The sequence below is a fragment of the Zonotrichia leucophrys genome, chromosome 13 (assembly GCF_028769735.1).
Source record: "Zonotrichia leucophrys gambelii isolate GWCS_2022_RI chromosome 13, RI_Zleu_2.0, whole genome shotgun sequence".
Lineage (NCBI taxonomy): Eukaryota > Metazoa > Chordata > Aves > Passeriformes > Passerellidae > Zonotrichia > Zonotrichia leucophrys.
The window spans coordinates 4,728,268-4,743,402 of NC_088183.1; the positions used below are offsets into that span (position 1 = coordinate 4,728,268).

A 15,135-nucleotide genomic window follows, 5' to 3' on the forward strand; every position below is an offset into this window, starting at 1 on the left:
ATTTTCATAGTTGCTGTAAAATTTACTTAACTTTCACCTCTTCAGCACACTGGAAATATCACAGAGCCACTAACTGCCCCCAGAGCGCTGGGGCAGCCAAGGTTCAGATTCAAGTAGGCTCTCTGGATTTCATTGCTTCAGAATAAAATTTATTATTGGAGAGAATATCAGTTTTATAAATCCCACTGGGCACTCACAGCCTACTGCTGTCCACGGACTCAAATCTGCTTTGGATGGCGATGGCAAAAATATCCGTACGTCAGGTGAGGGCATTTCTGCCAAAATGATGCTTTTTGCAACTTGTTCTTTCACTGCATCCCCTGCTGAGTGCCAGCTCTCCTCTCTGCTGACCTCTGTGGGGCAAGAAAGACCCAGCTGAGAGACATCTGCAGCCAGAGAACATTGGAATCTAACACAGTGGTGCCACCAGGAATGGTTAACAAACCCTGCAGGGAGCACAGGACAGGATGGCTGCAAGGAGCTTGGCTGTGCCATCCACAGCAACCTTCTTCTTTTTGTTCATCTGTTCTTTTTGTCCAACTTTTGTTCATTTCTTTTTGGTTCATCTTCTGAACCAAAGCTCAGCCAAAGGGCACCATACAGGCTATGAAGGCGCAGTCAGAGGAGGTGCTGCAGAAGCTCATCTTGGATGGTGGGAGACTTTTCTTCCTGGAGCTGCAGTGGGAGCTGAACCAAGAGATCAACACCTCCAGAGCTGGCAGGAGCTCTGACAGGCTCCAATAAAGAGGATTCTGAAAAGAGGATTGCTCTCTTTGAAGGCCCAGTCCCCAAGGAGCAGTGGTGCAGAGGCGGTGGCAGCAGGCAGGGACAGCTGAGTGACGGCAGCACGGTGGCACAAACTGCACTTCCTCATTCCCACATGCTGAAACCCTTCAGCACTTTGCTAGAGCAAACCACCAGGAACTAAATCAATGTCCTTTTATTCCTCTGCGAACTTTGACAAAGGAAGAAAAGGAATTATTTTGTCTTCTCCTTCAAAAAATTGCAACCTCCTTTCATGCTATCTATCTAAAAGCTACATTTCTACTACACAGTTTGAGCCTCATACAAAGTTGCAATTATCTTGCCATCTGCATTCTCTTTTTATCCAAATTAGTATGTTATATTGCTTATAAATATGTATTTATGGCTACAAGGCAGGTATGCCCCACTGCGGGCACATGTCACTGTTTAATCCAAATACATGGTTTATTGTTTTGCAGTCAGTATTTTTAGCTTGGAGGCAGGTAGACCTGCAGAGCAAATAACACCAAAGAATACAGCCATTACAGAAGTGCTTTTAAATTACAGCACTCTTATTCCAGAACTGAACATAGTGAGATGAGTACATTGGCAAAATAATTATTTATCACCCTAAAAGCTTCCTTTAAAATTTTTATCATTCAAATACCGGCTGGGGAGAATGCAAAGGACAGAGAAACATATTGTAGGCACTTGTTGGTCTAGCTTTTATTCTGATAATAACTTACTAAACACCAGTAAAGGGAATAGCAGTTATCAGCCCTAATTCACAACTGGGAATTTTTCAGGCCAAACAGATGCCCCTGCAGAACCCCAGCCAAGGGTCAGTGACAGCCCCAGCCCTCCTTCCACTAAAATCACCACTTGTTTCACATGGCTTCAAATGAGAGCAGGTTTGCTCCAACAACCTGAGCAAGCAGGGTGCTCTGAGTCACTCCCTGCCACACTGAGTGGGACAGGGACCTCTAACATCCCCCAAAAGAGGAAAATAACAAAAAGACACAGTCCTTTGCCTCTTTTTTTCTTTGATGTATCAGGTTTTTCTTTTTAACCATATTTTTAGCTGATTAAAAATAACCAGAAGCAGACCTTCAACATGAAACCAGCTGCATGCACTAAGAGACTTGAAAATCTCCTCAAAATCTGTTCAGAGAATTTTGCCATCCCTTATACCTGTGCAACAGCAGAGCTTGGAGCTCTCCCAGGTAGAAAGTTTGGTGCCCACATTTAATTCTGTATTCCCAGACCCATCAATAGGAGAGTCTGAAAGAAAGCTTAAGGGAGGTCAAGTGCTTTTACTGAAGCAAAGTCAAAGTTCTCAGGCAAATCCATATTCTTCTCTTTAAAAGTGTTCAGTGTAAGAAAAATAAAGCCCAGGTGTAAACATTTGCAAACTGAGTTTATTTTTCTTTCCTATCTATGCACTTGGAACGAACACTGAAAGGGCAAACCCATCCTAATCCTATCATGGCAATGTTTTTCTCTGCTTCCTGAAACTGAGATTATCATCTCATTGGTTGTCAGACAGCTCCTGGGAGAAGTAATTCACTGGATTTTCCTGTGTAATCACAGCACAGGATTTTATTTCTGTTGTTATCTGGATGGAAAATGCACACAGCTTCTTCTGTGTCTTGCCCCTTTCAGGTTCCTTACAGACCTGGATGTGCCAGGCTTCAAAACGCCCCAAATGCACCAAGAAAGCCAAATCTGGGCTCGCTCTAAATTGCAAGCAACTTGCTTCTTAGCAGCTCATCTCAACACATGCAGGAAAATTTCCAGTTTTAAATTTCTATTCCAATTAAGGCAATGAAGACTGAAGTCCCCTAAACTGTTGCCACTACTTTCCAGGACATAAAATTAACGATTTCTACTGCTGGGTACAACTTTCAGTCAAAGTTGGTCTGATTTATAAGCAAGCAGATGGTTCACACGATAGTCCACAATAAATTACAACAGTTAGAAAGACAGCTACATTTTGAGAGTGACAGTGCAGCTGAGCTACAGATGGGTTTATAGATGACCCTTCCAATTTTTAATAATCTTCATAATTTATCTGCAAGTAAAGAAATGTGAGAATTCCTAATGTAGCTCCTTGACTAAGTACAAATCACTTTTATTTACACAGGCAATACTTCATGGTCCAGCTATCTTCTTAATTAAAGGCAGCAAGATGCTCATGTTCCATGCAAGGCAAAAACACTGCTCAGTGTGCAATATGTTCAGCTGGGAGTTCAGGATGCTCTGAACACTCTGGGAAAAGGGAACACATCCATCTCCTTTCTTTAAAAGAAGGCTACAAAGGTGCAAACACTGCTACCACCCACTCATTAACCTCCAGCTAAACTTTAGGCTTGTAAAATGGCAAGGTTACATTTTTTTGCAAGCTCTGATGCCTGAAAACAGGTTCCCAACCCATATTACAAATCCAGTACTACTGAGGCAGGACTAGGATGGAAAACAGCAGGAACAGAGATCCTCTTCTCTCTATAAAACCAGAAAGAATTTGGGGGGTCACTCTTGAGTGGGTGAGGGAAAAAGACAGCAAATCTTGGGGGTGTCAGATGCAGAGAGAAACTGGATGGCAGCAGGTTTAAGAAGTCAGGTCATGTCAGTGATTTCTCTGCCTGGGTCCAAACCACATCGATCCAATCCTTCTGCTAAAATCTGGAATTTCAGTTGGGATGAGAAGCACATCTCAGTGCAGCTCCTCTGTCTGTTAAGATGATGAAGGGAGCAGGACCCAGCAGGGCTCTTTAAGGCACAGAAGCTCAGAGCTGCCCACCCAGCAGTCCCTAGGGATGACACTGGAGGGCTTTTCCTCCTCTCTAACTCTTGATCCTCCCTTCCAGCCAAATCAATTTGAAAAAAAGAAATCCACTTTTAAGTGGAAATCCAAAACTATCATTAAAACAGAAGGCAAAGCTCCTAGGAAAGCAAGTCTGTGTGTAATTTTAATTACCAACTTCCTGGGATTCAAGAGATGCAGCAGAGAAGAGGCACCAGTGGCAAAGTCAGGCTTTCAAGAATAATCACAATTCTCATTTTGGAAATATTTTGGCAGGGGTTTCCCAGCTCTGTGTGCGGCTCTGCAGCACCACAGAGACACAAGAGTGGGAAAACCCAGGGCATAGAGCTCATGGAACTGAAGCCACTTACAGGAAAAGTGATTTTTCCCTGCCCTTTGCAGGCAGCAGCAATGCTCCTTCACCCACTACACAGAACAATACTGAAGTTAAATTTGTTGAGTTTATAAAGAAAAATAAATTAATTCTTCTATAAATAACCAGCATTTAAAAGTCTTTGGAGTTTATATGAAACCATTATTTATTACTGTACACAACTCTTAGGTTGTTTAATTAAGCATATGAAAAATTGTAGATGTCAGATTATTTCTGGGATGCTCTTTACTATGTTATTTGTCAGATTTGTTTCTGTTACTCTTCACATATTTAAAGCTGCATTATGCACTCCTGAAAACCCAGAGAAGTTCACTCTAGCATTAGTATGGATGTTCATCTGTTACTGAGCTCTGAGTTTGGCACTTCATTTTAACAATATTCATCAGGTTCAGGAACTGCTACCACGCTTCCCTCCAAGACAACACTGGATCATACTACTGCTCTTTAAAAAGATTGAGTGTTGATTATTTAACAATATTTTCAAATATTCTGTAACTATAAACCTTTGGTTGACTGAATCCTTTCATTTGCTTTCAAGAAGCCAAATTCACACACAGCACAGGAAAGCAGAAGTTGTCTGAATGCACCAACATCTCCGCTGTTGCCCCCAGCCCAAAAATAATTCCAGGGTTACCACAAGCAACCTAAAATCCAGCACAGGCTATTCCAGTTTACTGCAGAAGTCAGAGGAACAATGTGCATGGTCTGTGTAACTATGTGGCTGACACAGTTTGCAGGACTCATCTGCTGAGGGCAGCAGGGATGCTGCAGCTCCCCAGCCTGCAGATCAGAGCTCCTGGCTGGCAGCTACACCCTCCTCCAGCTAACAGCAAAAATAACCCTGGGAGGGGGATAGAGCAAGGAACACTCACAGGCCCCACCTTACACTTCTTGTTCCTGGCACTCAGTAATCTGTCAATGGTGTGTGGAAATTACTCCCACAGCCCCAGGAAAGGGACACCTTTTGTACCCCCTGATGTATTAAAATGTAGATCAATATGATAATATGGAAACAGTAAACTCCCCAGTAGCAAGAAGTAGTTCTCACTTCTCTTAGCAATCAAATGTTATTTTCATCAATGTAACTAGAGAAAAAGAAATGTAGGTAGTGATTTGTCAGCCTATTTATCAAACCAACTGCTGCACCTGGTTCCCACATATTTTATATTAAAAGGTGAATGACATGGAAGGTTTTACAGGTTCTGTTTTAATTCAGGGCTGAAAGCATTTATAGATATGAAGGTTTTCTTATTAAGTTTTCTTCCTGAATGATTATGCTTGTTCAAATGAATTCCTAGCCATCTTACAGAGGTTACAACCTTCAATAATTAAATGGGGTATGGTATTGGCTGTTTTGTTCATTATGCTCCAAGTTCCAATTTCTACAAGAGCACTGAAATGCTAAGATAAAAGGATGTTAAGTTTATTTAATTAGCTATCTGCCATTGTTATCAAAAGGGAAGGTTGGTATCTGACTCAAGTTAACACTTTAGATCAGGAAACAAGACAGATGATATCTTCTGACAAAGATCCTGGAAACTCTGTAATTGTTTCAGTTATTTTAAAGCTGCTTAGGACATACAGGATTGCATTAGAAAGACCAAAAGTCACCAAGAGCCAACAAAGTGCTGCTATGAAAATGTTATTTCAATCACACTTGGGTTCTTTCTCATTTCCAGTAGTTAACATTCTTGCCACTTTTGTCAAGCAGTCACTCTTAGCAGCATTGAATTTTAACTACACATATTTTTAAACCAGCATGAAATAGGACTGAGGACATAATATGGGTTCGATGTGCTAATGAACATCAGATCAGGCCCCTGTGCCAAGGCAGCACCTCTCTGCTATCCAGGTAAGCTGTAACTGTTAAAGGTGAGCTGGATTTCAGAGCTGCCATCCCTCTGCCTCAGAAAGAACAGCTCCCCCAGTTTAGAGTGGTTTAGGATCTACCTCAAAAGAAAGCAAAGATAGTGTGAAACTTCAGAGGTCCTGAAGAGTTTTAAGTGTGGATTACACAAACCAGAGCCATGGGTGTCAACTGTGGGACTGCCCAGAGGATGCAGTGTCTGGATGAAGCCCTCAAAGCCTCACTTCCCAAACTGCACCTGTATAGAGAGGCCAATGGCCAAAGCAATTTATCCAGTAGCCACATCACCCTGCCATTACATGGTTTCTTTCTGTAAGGGCTACAGAAACAAACTTATTCCTTTCCCAAAAACTTACTGGTCTTGATCGGATTTCTTTGGCGTAGAGAGGTTTCAAGAATTCTGAATCTCCTTCAAGCTTCAGACCCTTTTCTGTGATCCTCAGGTTCCCCATTCCATCCTGAAAGACAGGCAAAAAAGAAACAACCCTATTAGTTACAATTACTAAATTCACCAGGCTGCCAATAGCTGATTTTTCCCATTGAAGATAACATGTATAGCACTGGGAGGCACTAGAGAATGCAATTACTTGTGTTATGCTTGTAGCTCAGTTTCTGTGGAGAAAAAAAATTCTATTCAGAACTATCTGCAATGCCCCCCAGTAAACCATTTACACAGATGAAAGATGTTCCTTTAAGCTAAGTCATTCTCTACTCACAGAGAGGCAGTGATGCTCTGTGTTAACAGGAAACTATTCACTGTAATATTCACTGCCTGCCTTTATAATATAATAATATACCTGCTCATTCAGAGCAAATCCCTGTAAAGAATGTCTGATTAATATCTGTACAGATACACTCAAACAGAGAACTGTACCAAAATATATTTCACCTCTGACACATGAAAGTTCTAATTTTTATTAAGATGAGGGATTTAGCTTCACTTAGGCTGTAAGTGCTTAGGAAGGGTGTGCAAGAAACAGTGTGAGTAGGAAATTGCACAGGTACATTTATAATCAAAACCACATCAAATGTAAGGTATTATTTTCAAGATTCAGGGTGATTGTCAAAGTTTGCAAGGACTGAGGTAAACTGTTTTGTTCTGAGAAAAAGATGGTTTGAAGAATACGTTTTAGCAAAAAACTGACTGAAATCACCAGGATTAAGTAAAAGTAAAACTAGCACCTCCATGCCTAACTCACAGCTGTTTTGGGGATTTTGCAGGAAAGGGGAATACTTGGGTAGAAGGCATAAGAAGATCATGAGAGGAGACCAGGAAAATCCAGGAAAACCACGTGTATTTGGATATACATCTAGCATGCTTCCCAATCCACAAAAATGAAACCCCACCTGTCTGCTTCCTCTTCCTCCCACTATGAGAGCACCTCCAGCCCCAGATGAGGAATCAGAGTCTCTCCAAGAGAGAGGAGATCTAACCCTGACAGATTTCCATGAACTGCTGCCAAAGGCCTGAACGTGGAGGGATGAAAATCGGCGGCATCTCCCGGCTCAGCAGCAGCACTGGTCACCTGCCAGAGCTTCTCCTGTTCCAACAAGAGCCATTCCCAGGTAGTTCCCTGCCAAGTTAAGACTGCTCTTGCCAGATCCTGGTGTCTCATGAACAAAGGTGATGCTGGTTGATAAAGTGACCGCTGTCATCTCATTTTGGACTCAAGGCTGTGAGCGAATTTGAGAGACAGACGCTGGAAATGCTACTGAGATGGGTCATAAAATGCCACTCCCCACATTTGTTGGCCCCAGGTGTAAAATACTGGCCTATGAATTCTGGGTTGGTGGTGGCACAGAAGGGGTTCATTTATCTCAAGCAGCAGTATGGCGGAAAATGAGTGAAATATGATTATTCACCAAAAAGCCCAGATTAAATTTTGATAGCAGTGTGCTTTGCGATTTCAGCGAGCAGGAATTATTACAGCTATCTACAGACCCTCACACGGTCTGGGCTGCTAAAAAATCTCTACAGTTTTTTTTTTTTTTTCCCCAAAATAGATTATCTCAGTAAGGTTACAAGCCCTGAGGGCTTTCACACAGCAGTGTCTTCTCTGGTTTTAATAAGGGAAGTTGCAGGTCAGGCAAGCAGCTGTGTGCCCCAGCCAGCTGCAAGAAGGACCAGCTCTGTGGACATGCAGTGCTGACCCCTCCAGGGCTGCCTCCTCAGCTGAATGGGGCAATACTTTTCCAGAACATGGACCTAGGGATAAAGAGGGACTTTTCAAGCCACCACTGAAGCTGTGGCAAGCCAGCAATTTCTATGACGCACAACCCTGTTCTGTTGTAATGACACAGACCCAGAATCCCACTCTGCTCTTCTCTTGTGTGTTTCTCTTTCTCTCCTTCACCCTCTGTCTCCCAAGTGTGGTCCAAAGGATTTTTACATATAAAAAATGTACATAAGGGGAGTTTAGCTGACAGCCAGCAGGTCCTACACACCCCAAAAGAGCTTATCAGGCCTATGGGACAATGTACTGCAACCAAAACACCAAGGACACATTTGATTAATCAAAGTTGGCGAATCCTCTTACAAACCCACTGGATTGGAGAGAAAGAGGCATTTCCCCATGCTTTTTTCTCAATCTTAGATCCGTCTCAACCTCCACTCCACTCACCTTTCCCTCCTCCTGCATCTGCCAGAAGCAATAAAAGCTGTGCCCACCACAAATCCTCTCTTGACTTGCAGGTGTTTGGGAGTGGATCAATGCTTAGCACTGACTTACCACCATTAACTCCCCACTGCTCATGTTTCTCATGATTAAAGCTGACAGTTTTTTGTGGTGACAGTCTGGCTCAGCAGGTGAAAAAACAAGTAAAGGTTGTGCCCTGAGTTTAACAAATATCTTGGCCTCTTATCATACAATCACTACAAAATTATATTCCTCTGTTATTTCCCATTAAATAAAATAAGAAGCTCTCAGGTTTATATAGAGGTCCCAAAATACAGATACATTAGAGAGAAATCATTGTTGGAAAGACTACTTCACATGTTGTTTTGGATAAAGTATCTTCATCCTCCCTAAATTATATGGTTTAATAACAAATAAATGTCATATTCTGCTACAGAGAATAGATATGAAAGTTCCTATGAAATTTCATGGACTGTGACCTATAAAACGTGGCAGAAAACTGCCTAGAGTGACAAAGACCAAGATGTTTTATTAAACATTGTGTCTGTGACTGGTATATATCCTTATCTGCCACTCTTCTGCTTGTGAATAAGGAGAAGTATTGATTATTTCATACTCTGCCATCTGAAAATCATTGTTTCTCTCCTTTTTACTAATAGACTCTTCAGCAGAGTGAATGACTTTGTAGTGCAGGCACAAGCCTGGTTTGTGGGAGCTCCCAGGAGGGAAGCTCCAAACAGGAGGCACAGAGCTCCTCCTTCACCACCTGCAGTGAATTTTTCTGCTTTTTGGGAGGCCATGGCAAAAACTCTCACATCAATTACATCATTTATGCCCTCTCTCTTTTTATTCAGTGCCTTGTACTGGACAGGCATAAAAATTTATGTGCTCTTGCTGACTGTTCTGGGTTGAAAGGGGATAGCAATCCTGAATAACATAAATGTCACTTTGGTGATGCTGAATGAAAAAGGAATTTTGGATTTTAGTAGCTTGAGAAGCATCTCATTTTTACAGCCAATTAAGAATGATGGTATTACTGTTAGGGGAAGAGCTCAGCATTGATGGTGTCTGATCACCAAAGCTCCTCTCTGCCTCTGCTTGGCAATGTGGCCACACAAGTGGCTAATGTCCAGTTTATATTTGTTTTACTTTTTAACAATTTGGGTTACTTTAATTTTACTTTTTTAATTGCAAGGCTGGTAGCAGAAAGATCCAGCTAACAGAATAAGAAAAAAACCAACCACCCTAACCAGAGACATGTAACTGCTGTGATAAAGGCTTATACTGAGAGTAGGTTTAGATGAGATATTAGGAAGAAATTCTTCCCTGAGTGGGAAGGGAGGGTGATGCCCTGGCACAGGGTGCCCAGAGAAGCTGAGGCTGCCCTTGGATCCCTGGAAGGGTTCCAGGCCAGGGGGGATTTGGCTTGGAGCCACCTGGGATAGCGGGAGGTGTCCCTGCCCATGTCCGTGTGGAACACAATGGTTTTTAAGGTCCCTCCCAACCCAAACTTTTCTCTAACTCCACAACAAATACCTGGGATTGGTTCTGGCTGCACTGACCTGGGTTGATCCCACACAGGGGCAGGGGGAAGTTTCAGTGCTGTCTCATTCATGGGCAGCTTCATGAGACCAGGCTGGGCTCACGCTGCAGCTTAACCTGCTCAAGAGCCAAGGTGACAGTGACACACAACCCCTGTGTCCCTTGGGCCAGGATCCTCTGTCCTTCACAAACACAAAAAGCAGCCTCAAACTCTTCTGTGCTTCCCTCTGCTCTCCTGGCACTGCTGAACAAATATCCTGTTTATTGAGGTCTTTCTAAGGATTTTAAGGACACTGGTGACAGATTGCTCCAGCTCTCCTGGCCACCACCAGCTCCAGTGGTTGTTTCCCACTGGTTTTCCCTGCACCTCCCTCCCTTTCCAGTTTTCAGGAAGAGAATGGTTGCCAAGGTTTGTCTCTGCACAGCAGGTAAGCATTTATTTTTTTTGCTAGGAATAAACTGAAGTTATGTTCAGCAATGTCCTGTGGGAGAGAATTATCTTTGGAGACTGCTTGTGTCAGATGGCTGAAACACCTGATTATTGTTGCTTGTATTATTGATTGCTGTGCTCTGCATTGCTTCCAGATATGTGCAAGTTATTACACAGCTCAATACATCCAAAGTTAGGAAAAAAGCCCTCAGCAAAGGCAAGTGACCTCGTTGGTTTTTTTCTCCCTCCTGGGAGGATATCTGTACTGTCCTTTTCTCTCAGACATGATATTAAATGTTTCCAGATTCCAGGTACAAAACACATCATTGCCAGTTCTTCACAGGCTCAAACTTGTTCTAATTGCATCTGCCCTCCCTTCCTTCTCCTCATTTTCTTCAGCTAATTCATCATCTTAATAAGGATCCCAGTATCCAGCTGTGGATCAGCAGCAATATTTTCCTATGGAAGACACCTACCAGCAGCACCAGTCCTATAAAATTAAATCTGGTTATACAGCTTGGTCCAGAGAAACACAGGTAAGGAGATAATGTGTGAAAACTTCTTCCTCTGGCGTAAGACCTTGCTTTGAGACAGTTTGTGTGGCCAGCAGAGAAAACCACAGCAATGTAGCATTACATATATGACCACATGGATCTGAGTGCACAGATCCAGGATTATGCTGTGAATTGCACTGTGAGGTCCCATGTCCATCACTGCCATCACCTCCCTCCCTCTTCCTCTGCTTCCTGACCTCAGATGTCCCTGTCTGATGCCTTGGTGGTAGCATTTACCTCTAAAGGTGACAGGCACAGGGCAGGAAAACTGAGCTGAGACTTCAGGGGGTGAAGGAAGGTGATCCCAAGTGCCTTGGATCACTGTGGGACAGAATTTATCCTTCCCCAGGATAGGAATGAGACACTGGGGAAGCACAGCTAAAATCCTGCAGCTAAAACATTACAGAAGTAGCAAGAGCAGCAATCAGCTCACTCAGTGCTCCCTGCAGAAGGCTCCATCCAGAACCTCCTGACAGCCTGGGAGGTGACAGCTCTAAATAATCTCTGGTGCTGCAGCCATCAGTCACAGGAGACAGGGATGGGAATGAACACAGAGCAGCTGTGCGAGTCACCCACTGGAAAAAGACCTCTGCAAGCTGATGGTGAAGTAGTGTGAGCTGTGTAGGCACTTTCAGCTCCTTCCATGGGTGTGAAGTTATTTGGGACAGCTACAGGAAATCCAGATGGTTTTTGAGCTTGTGAAGGAATTTTGGGCAAGCAGAGGGAATTGCCTGCTCACCATGATGGTCAATGTAAAACTCAGCCCAAATAAAGCCCTTGCCAAGCTCAGAGCCCTTTCCTTTCCCATGGTAACTCCTGCTTTTGTGAGCTCCTCTGCATGACTGCAGAAATAAAGGCAGAAAACAACAAGAAGAGCACAAGAACTGAGAGCACATCCCAGCCACAGCAATGAGATTTGATGCAGAACATTTTGGCTTCATTCCCATCAGACTCACATTATTTTGAGGGCACTAGGGATGATTTCCATGTGCACATCCCCACAGCACCCTTCTCCTCTGTCTGCTCCTCCTACACTGTCCAGGTGCTCCCCAGAGCCAACACCATTCATGACAAAAGATACTCAGGGAGCCCCATGAAGCTCATGTGGAAGGAAGATAAAGAAATAAATTTGATAAATTTGCTTTAGTGGAAGTTCAGGAGAAAAGTCTTAATGAACAGGAAGAACAGGCTCAAATGTGGTTTTCCAATTACTGTTTCAAGTAAGTTACAACCAACCAAAGCAACTAAATCTCACCCCTTGAAACAATTCCAAACTAGTGCTGGAACAATTTCTAAACAAATCCTTCAGCCAGAGCTGAAGAAAGCTCAGTTCTGGATTTACTGCATAGTGCTGGAATTACTCTAGGCAGGAGGTATTTCTTTCCAAAGCAAAGTGAATTTATTCAAAGTATGGTCAGGTGTGGCAGCACAAAAGCAGGATTTCGATGAATTAAGCCACCCCATCTGAGACTACATTTTGCAGAGAAAAAGATTAGCAGACCTTCTGGAGAAATGATTATGAATCCCAGCATTGTTTCTACAACTCAACCATCATATGCACAATTTCCCTCTAGGGTTATAATTTCCCTTTCCACTGGTACAGCAGGGAAGAGATGGAAACTTGGCTTTCACCCCTCCAGCTCCTTGTTACAGAGCACTTTGGCACTGCAGCATTATAAAATGAGCCACGCTCTCTTGAGCACTTTTCTGCTTTTTTTCTCCAAGACAAACAGTGAGGTTTCACATCTTACCATCAACATACATTCCAAATGTATCCCTGGAATTCTCCATCTTTTTTAGTCCAGCTCATTACCATAATTATGCTAACTAAAAGGGAAAAGTCCCATCCTGCACAAATTTGTGCTCACTCAGAAGTGGGAGAAAAAGATTTTTATACTCGTAGGAACAAGAAGTCTTCTAATGCAGTGATTTAATAATAAATTCAGCACAGAAACCCACTGATGCAGAGGGTGCAGAAAGAATTCTTACAAATTATGGACTAATGCTCCTTAACTATGCTAATCTGTCAATCACCAAATGAAGAACAGAACAAACACTTCTTTTTTCAGACTATAAAGATCTTGGACACAAAGTCCTCTGTGGCATTGCTGCTCCAAGTTACACCAAGGCTGGTTGGACTCATCATCTTTAGAGGAAGTTTCCAGAGAGAAGAAGGAATTTTTCTTTTTTTTTTCCTTTATCTTTGTGGGTCCCTTTTGTGTTCTGTCCTTACACTCTGAAGTGAGGTTTTCCTGACTAATCCAGCATTTAGCAGTTCCCCCCATAAGCTGACAGTGTGAGGGGGAAAGCAGCAGCTCTGCTGTGGCGTTTCTGAAGGTGAGCTCTCAGAAATGGGGACAATTATTTGTCATTTTTGTCCGATGTGAACATGCCAGAACAACTCAGGGGCATTCATCAGAACATAACACCAGGTCTGGGCAAGGAAATGAGGCCCATGCAAACATGCTGTGGTTTAATCCCACCCAAACCTCACAGCAGCACCCAAGAGAGCTCAAAGCGCAGGTGAGGAGACCCAGCAGGGCTGTGACACTGTCCCAGGTCCCATCCCCAGGGCACAGGAGATGATCCCAGCCCAGCAGATGGATTTGCAGGCTGTGGGGACACTGATGGAGCTGCACTGACCTTCCCAACCCCACCCTGTGTGAGAAACTCCCTGCAAATGGGGTAACCATGATGTGAATGTGTATTTTCAGTTGCTTCATTTACTCCACCATTACCTGCTCTGTTCCCAGAAGCCAGGAGAAAGCAGGGTGGGCAGGGAGGAATATTTTCAATAATTTTTTGATTAATTAATCACTTCTGAGCCCCCAATCAGCCAGAATCAGGAATTTAACTGATGAGCTTGCACTGCACATGATCACCCTGTGCTACCTCTGCAGTCAGGGGAGGGAAAATGGCAAAAGGGTCCAAATAGAACCCAAATCAATCCCTGGAGTGCTTCTTACACACTGCTGTGGGTGAAATCACCCTCTAAGGTGAGTTAGGAATCTTTTCTGGATGCGTTCAGATTTCTGTAATAAACCTGGAACTCACCACAAAGTGCATTCAAAGTGCAACAGGACTCGAAAAGAAAACAAACATGTTGCCAGTCAATAAACAGATATCGTGAAATAAAGTGTATTTTAAAAATGTGATTCCAACTATATCCACATAGAGTGACTCCAGGGATTATCTTAATGATTTTTTTTTAATCAAGTCTCATACTTTCAATAAGAGATAGGAGATAGAGCACATTCAATTTATTTACACAGGTAGGTAAAGGAAATTTCTTTTAAAATCAAATTCTCTTTTTTAAGAGGAATCCATAGTCCTATGGTTAAGAAACTGCCCTCACGGCCAAAGAACCACCAATGAATTTTTATAGCTGTTATTTGTCACAGAAAATATATTATTTTGCTCTTTCACTATCAGAATATACAGAAAAATAATTTAAACTGTCTTCCAGACTTATCTACAGTGTGTCTATGACATTTTTTTTTAGCAAGAGAGGCTCTGGGGATGGCAAAGAAATGAGGGAACTGAAAATGCTGCGCCCAGAGAGGCTGAAATAAGGATATTGCTTCCACTGCTTTTTGAACAATTGCCAGTAAATAATTATTCATGGAGGAAAATATATGAGTATGTTTAGGGCCCCTCACCACCAGGAATGGAGGGCAAAGAATGAGATCTGATCTGTGGAGTGCAGATATTGATTTCAAATTGCTCCATCAATTTACACCCACCTGCTACCTGGCCACGGAGCAGCAGGAGGAAATCACTGATAAAATAAAAATGGTTTGGGTTGGAAGGGATCCTAAAGATCCTCTCATTTCAACCCCTCCTAGACCAGGTTCCCTCAAAGGGGAAACTGAGGCACGAAGTCAGGTATCCACCAATGAGAAAACTGCCAAGGGAAGCACAGCCATGGTTTGTCTCTCACAGCCTGTTGTGTGACAGTGCTGCAGCACAGAAACCATAAATACCCTGCTCATGAGAAACAACAGGGTAATTCTGGCAACTTTCAAATGCCACTAACTCAGACTCCAGCTCCTGTCTCATCTCCCTGCAGTCTGCATCCCTCTGCCTCCTTGCCAGAAGGTGCATTATGCCTAATGCCCCTTGTCTTCTCCACAGCCTTCTAATGCACATGCAGAAGAGTTTACTA

At 42.9% G+C, this 15,135-nt stretch overlaps 1 protein-coding gene across 16 annotated transcripts in view; it reads right to left on the reverse strand.

The window, feature by feature from the left end:
* The window catches only part of SGCD (sarcoglycan delta), a 492,080-nt gene that overhangs the window by 68,854 nt on the left and 408,091 nt on the right, over nt 1-15,135 (reverse strand). For all 16 annotated transcript variants that reach the window (XM_064724715.1, XM_064724711.1, XM_064724714.1 and 13 more), the window contains one exon: nt 6,165-6,266. In XM_064724715.1, the coding sequence (XP_064580785.1) occupies nt 6,165-6,266 (102 nt within the window). The remainder of the gene's footprint in view (nt 1-6,164; nt 6,267-15,135) is intronic.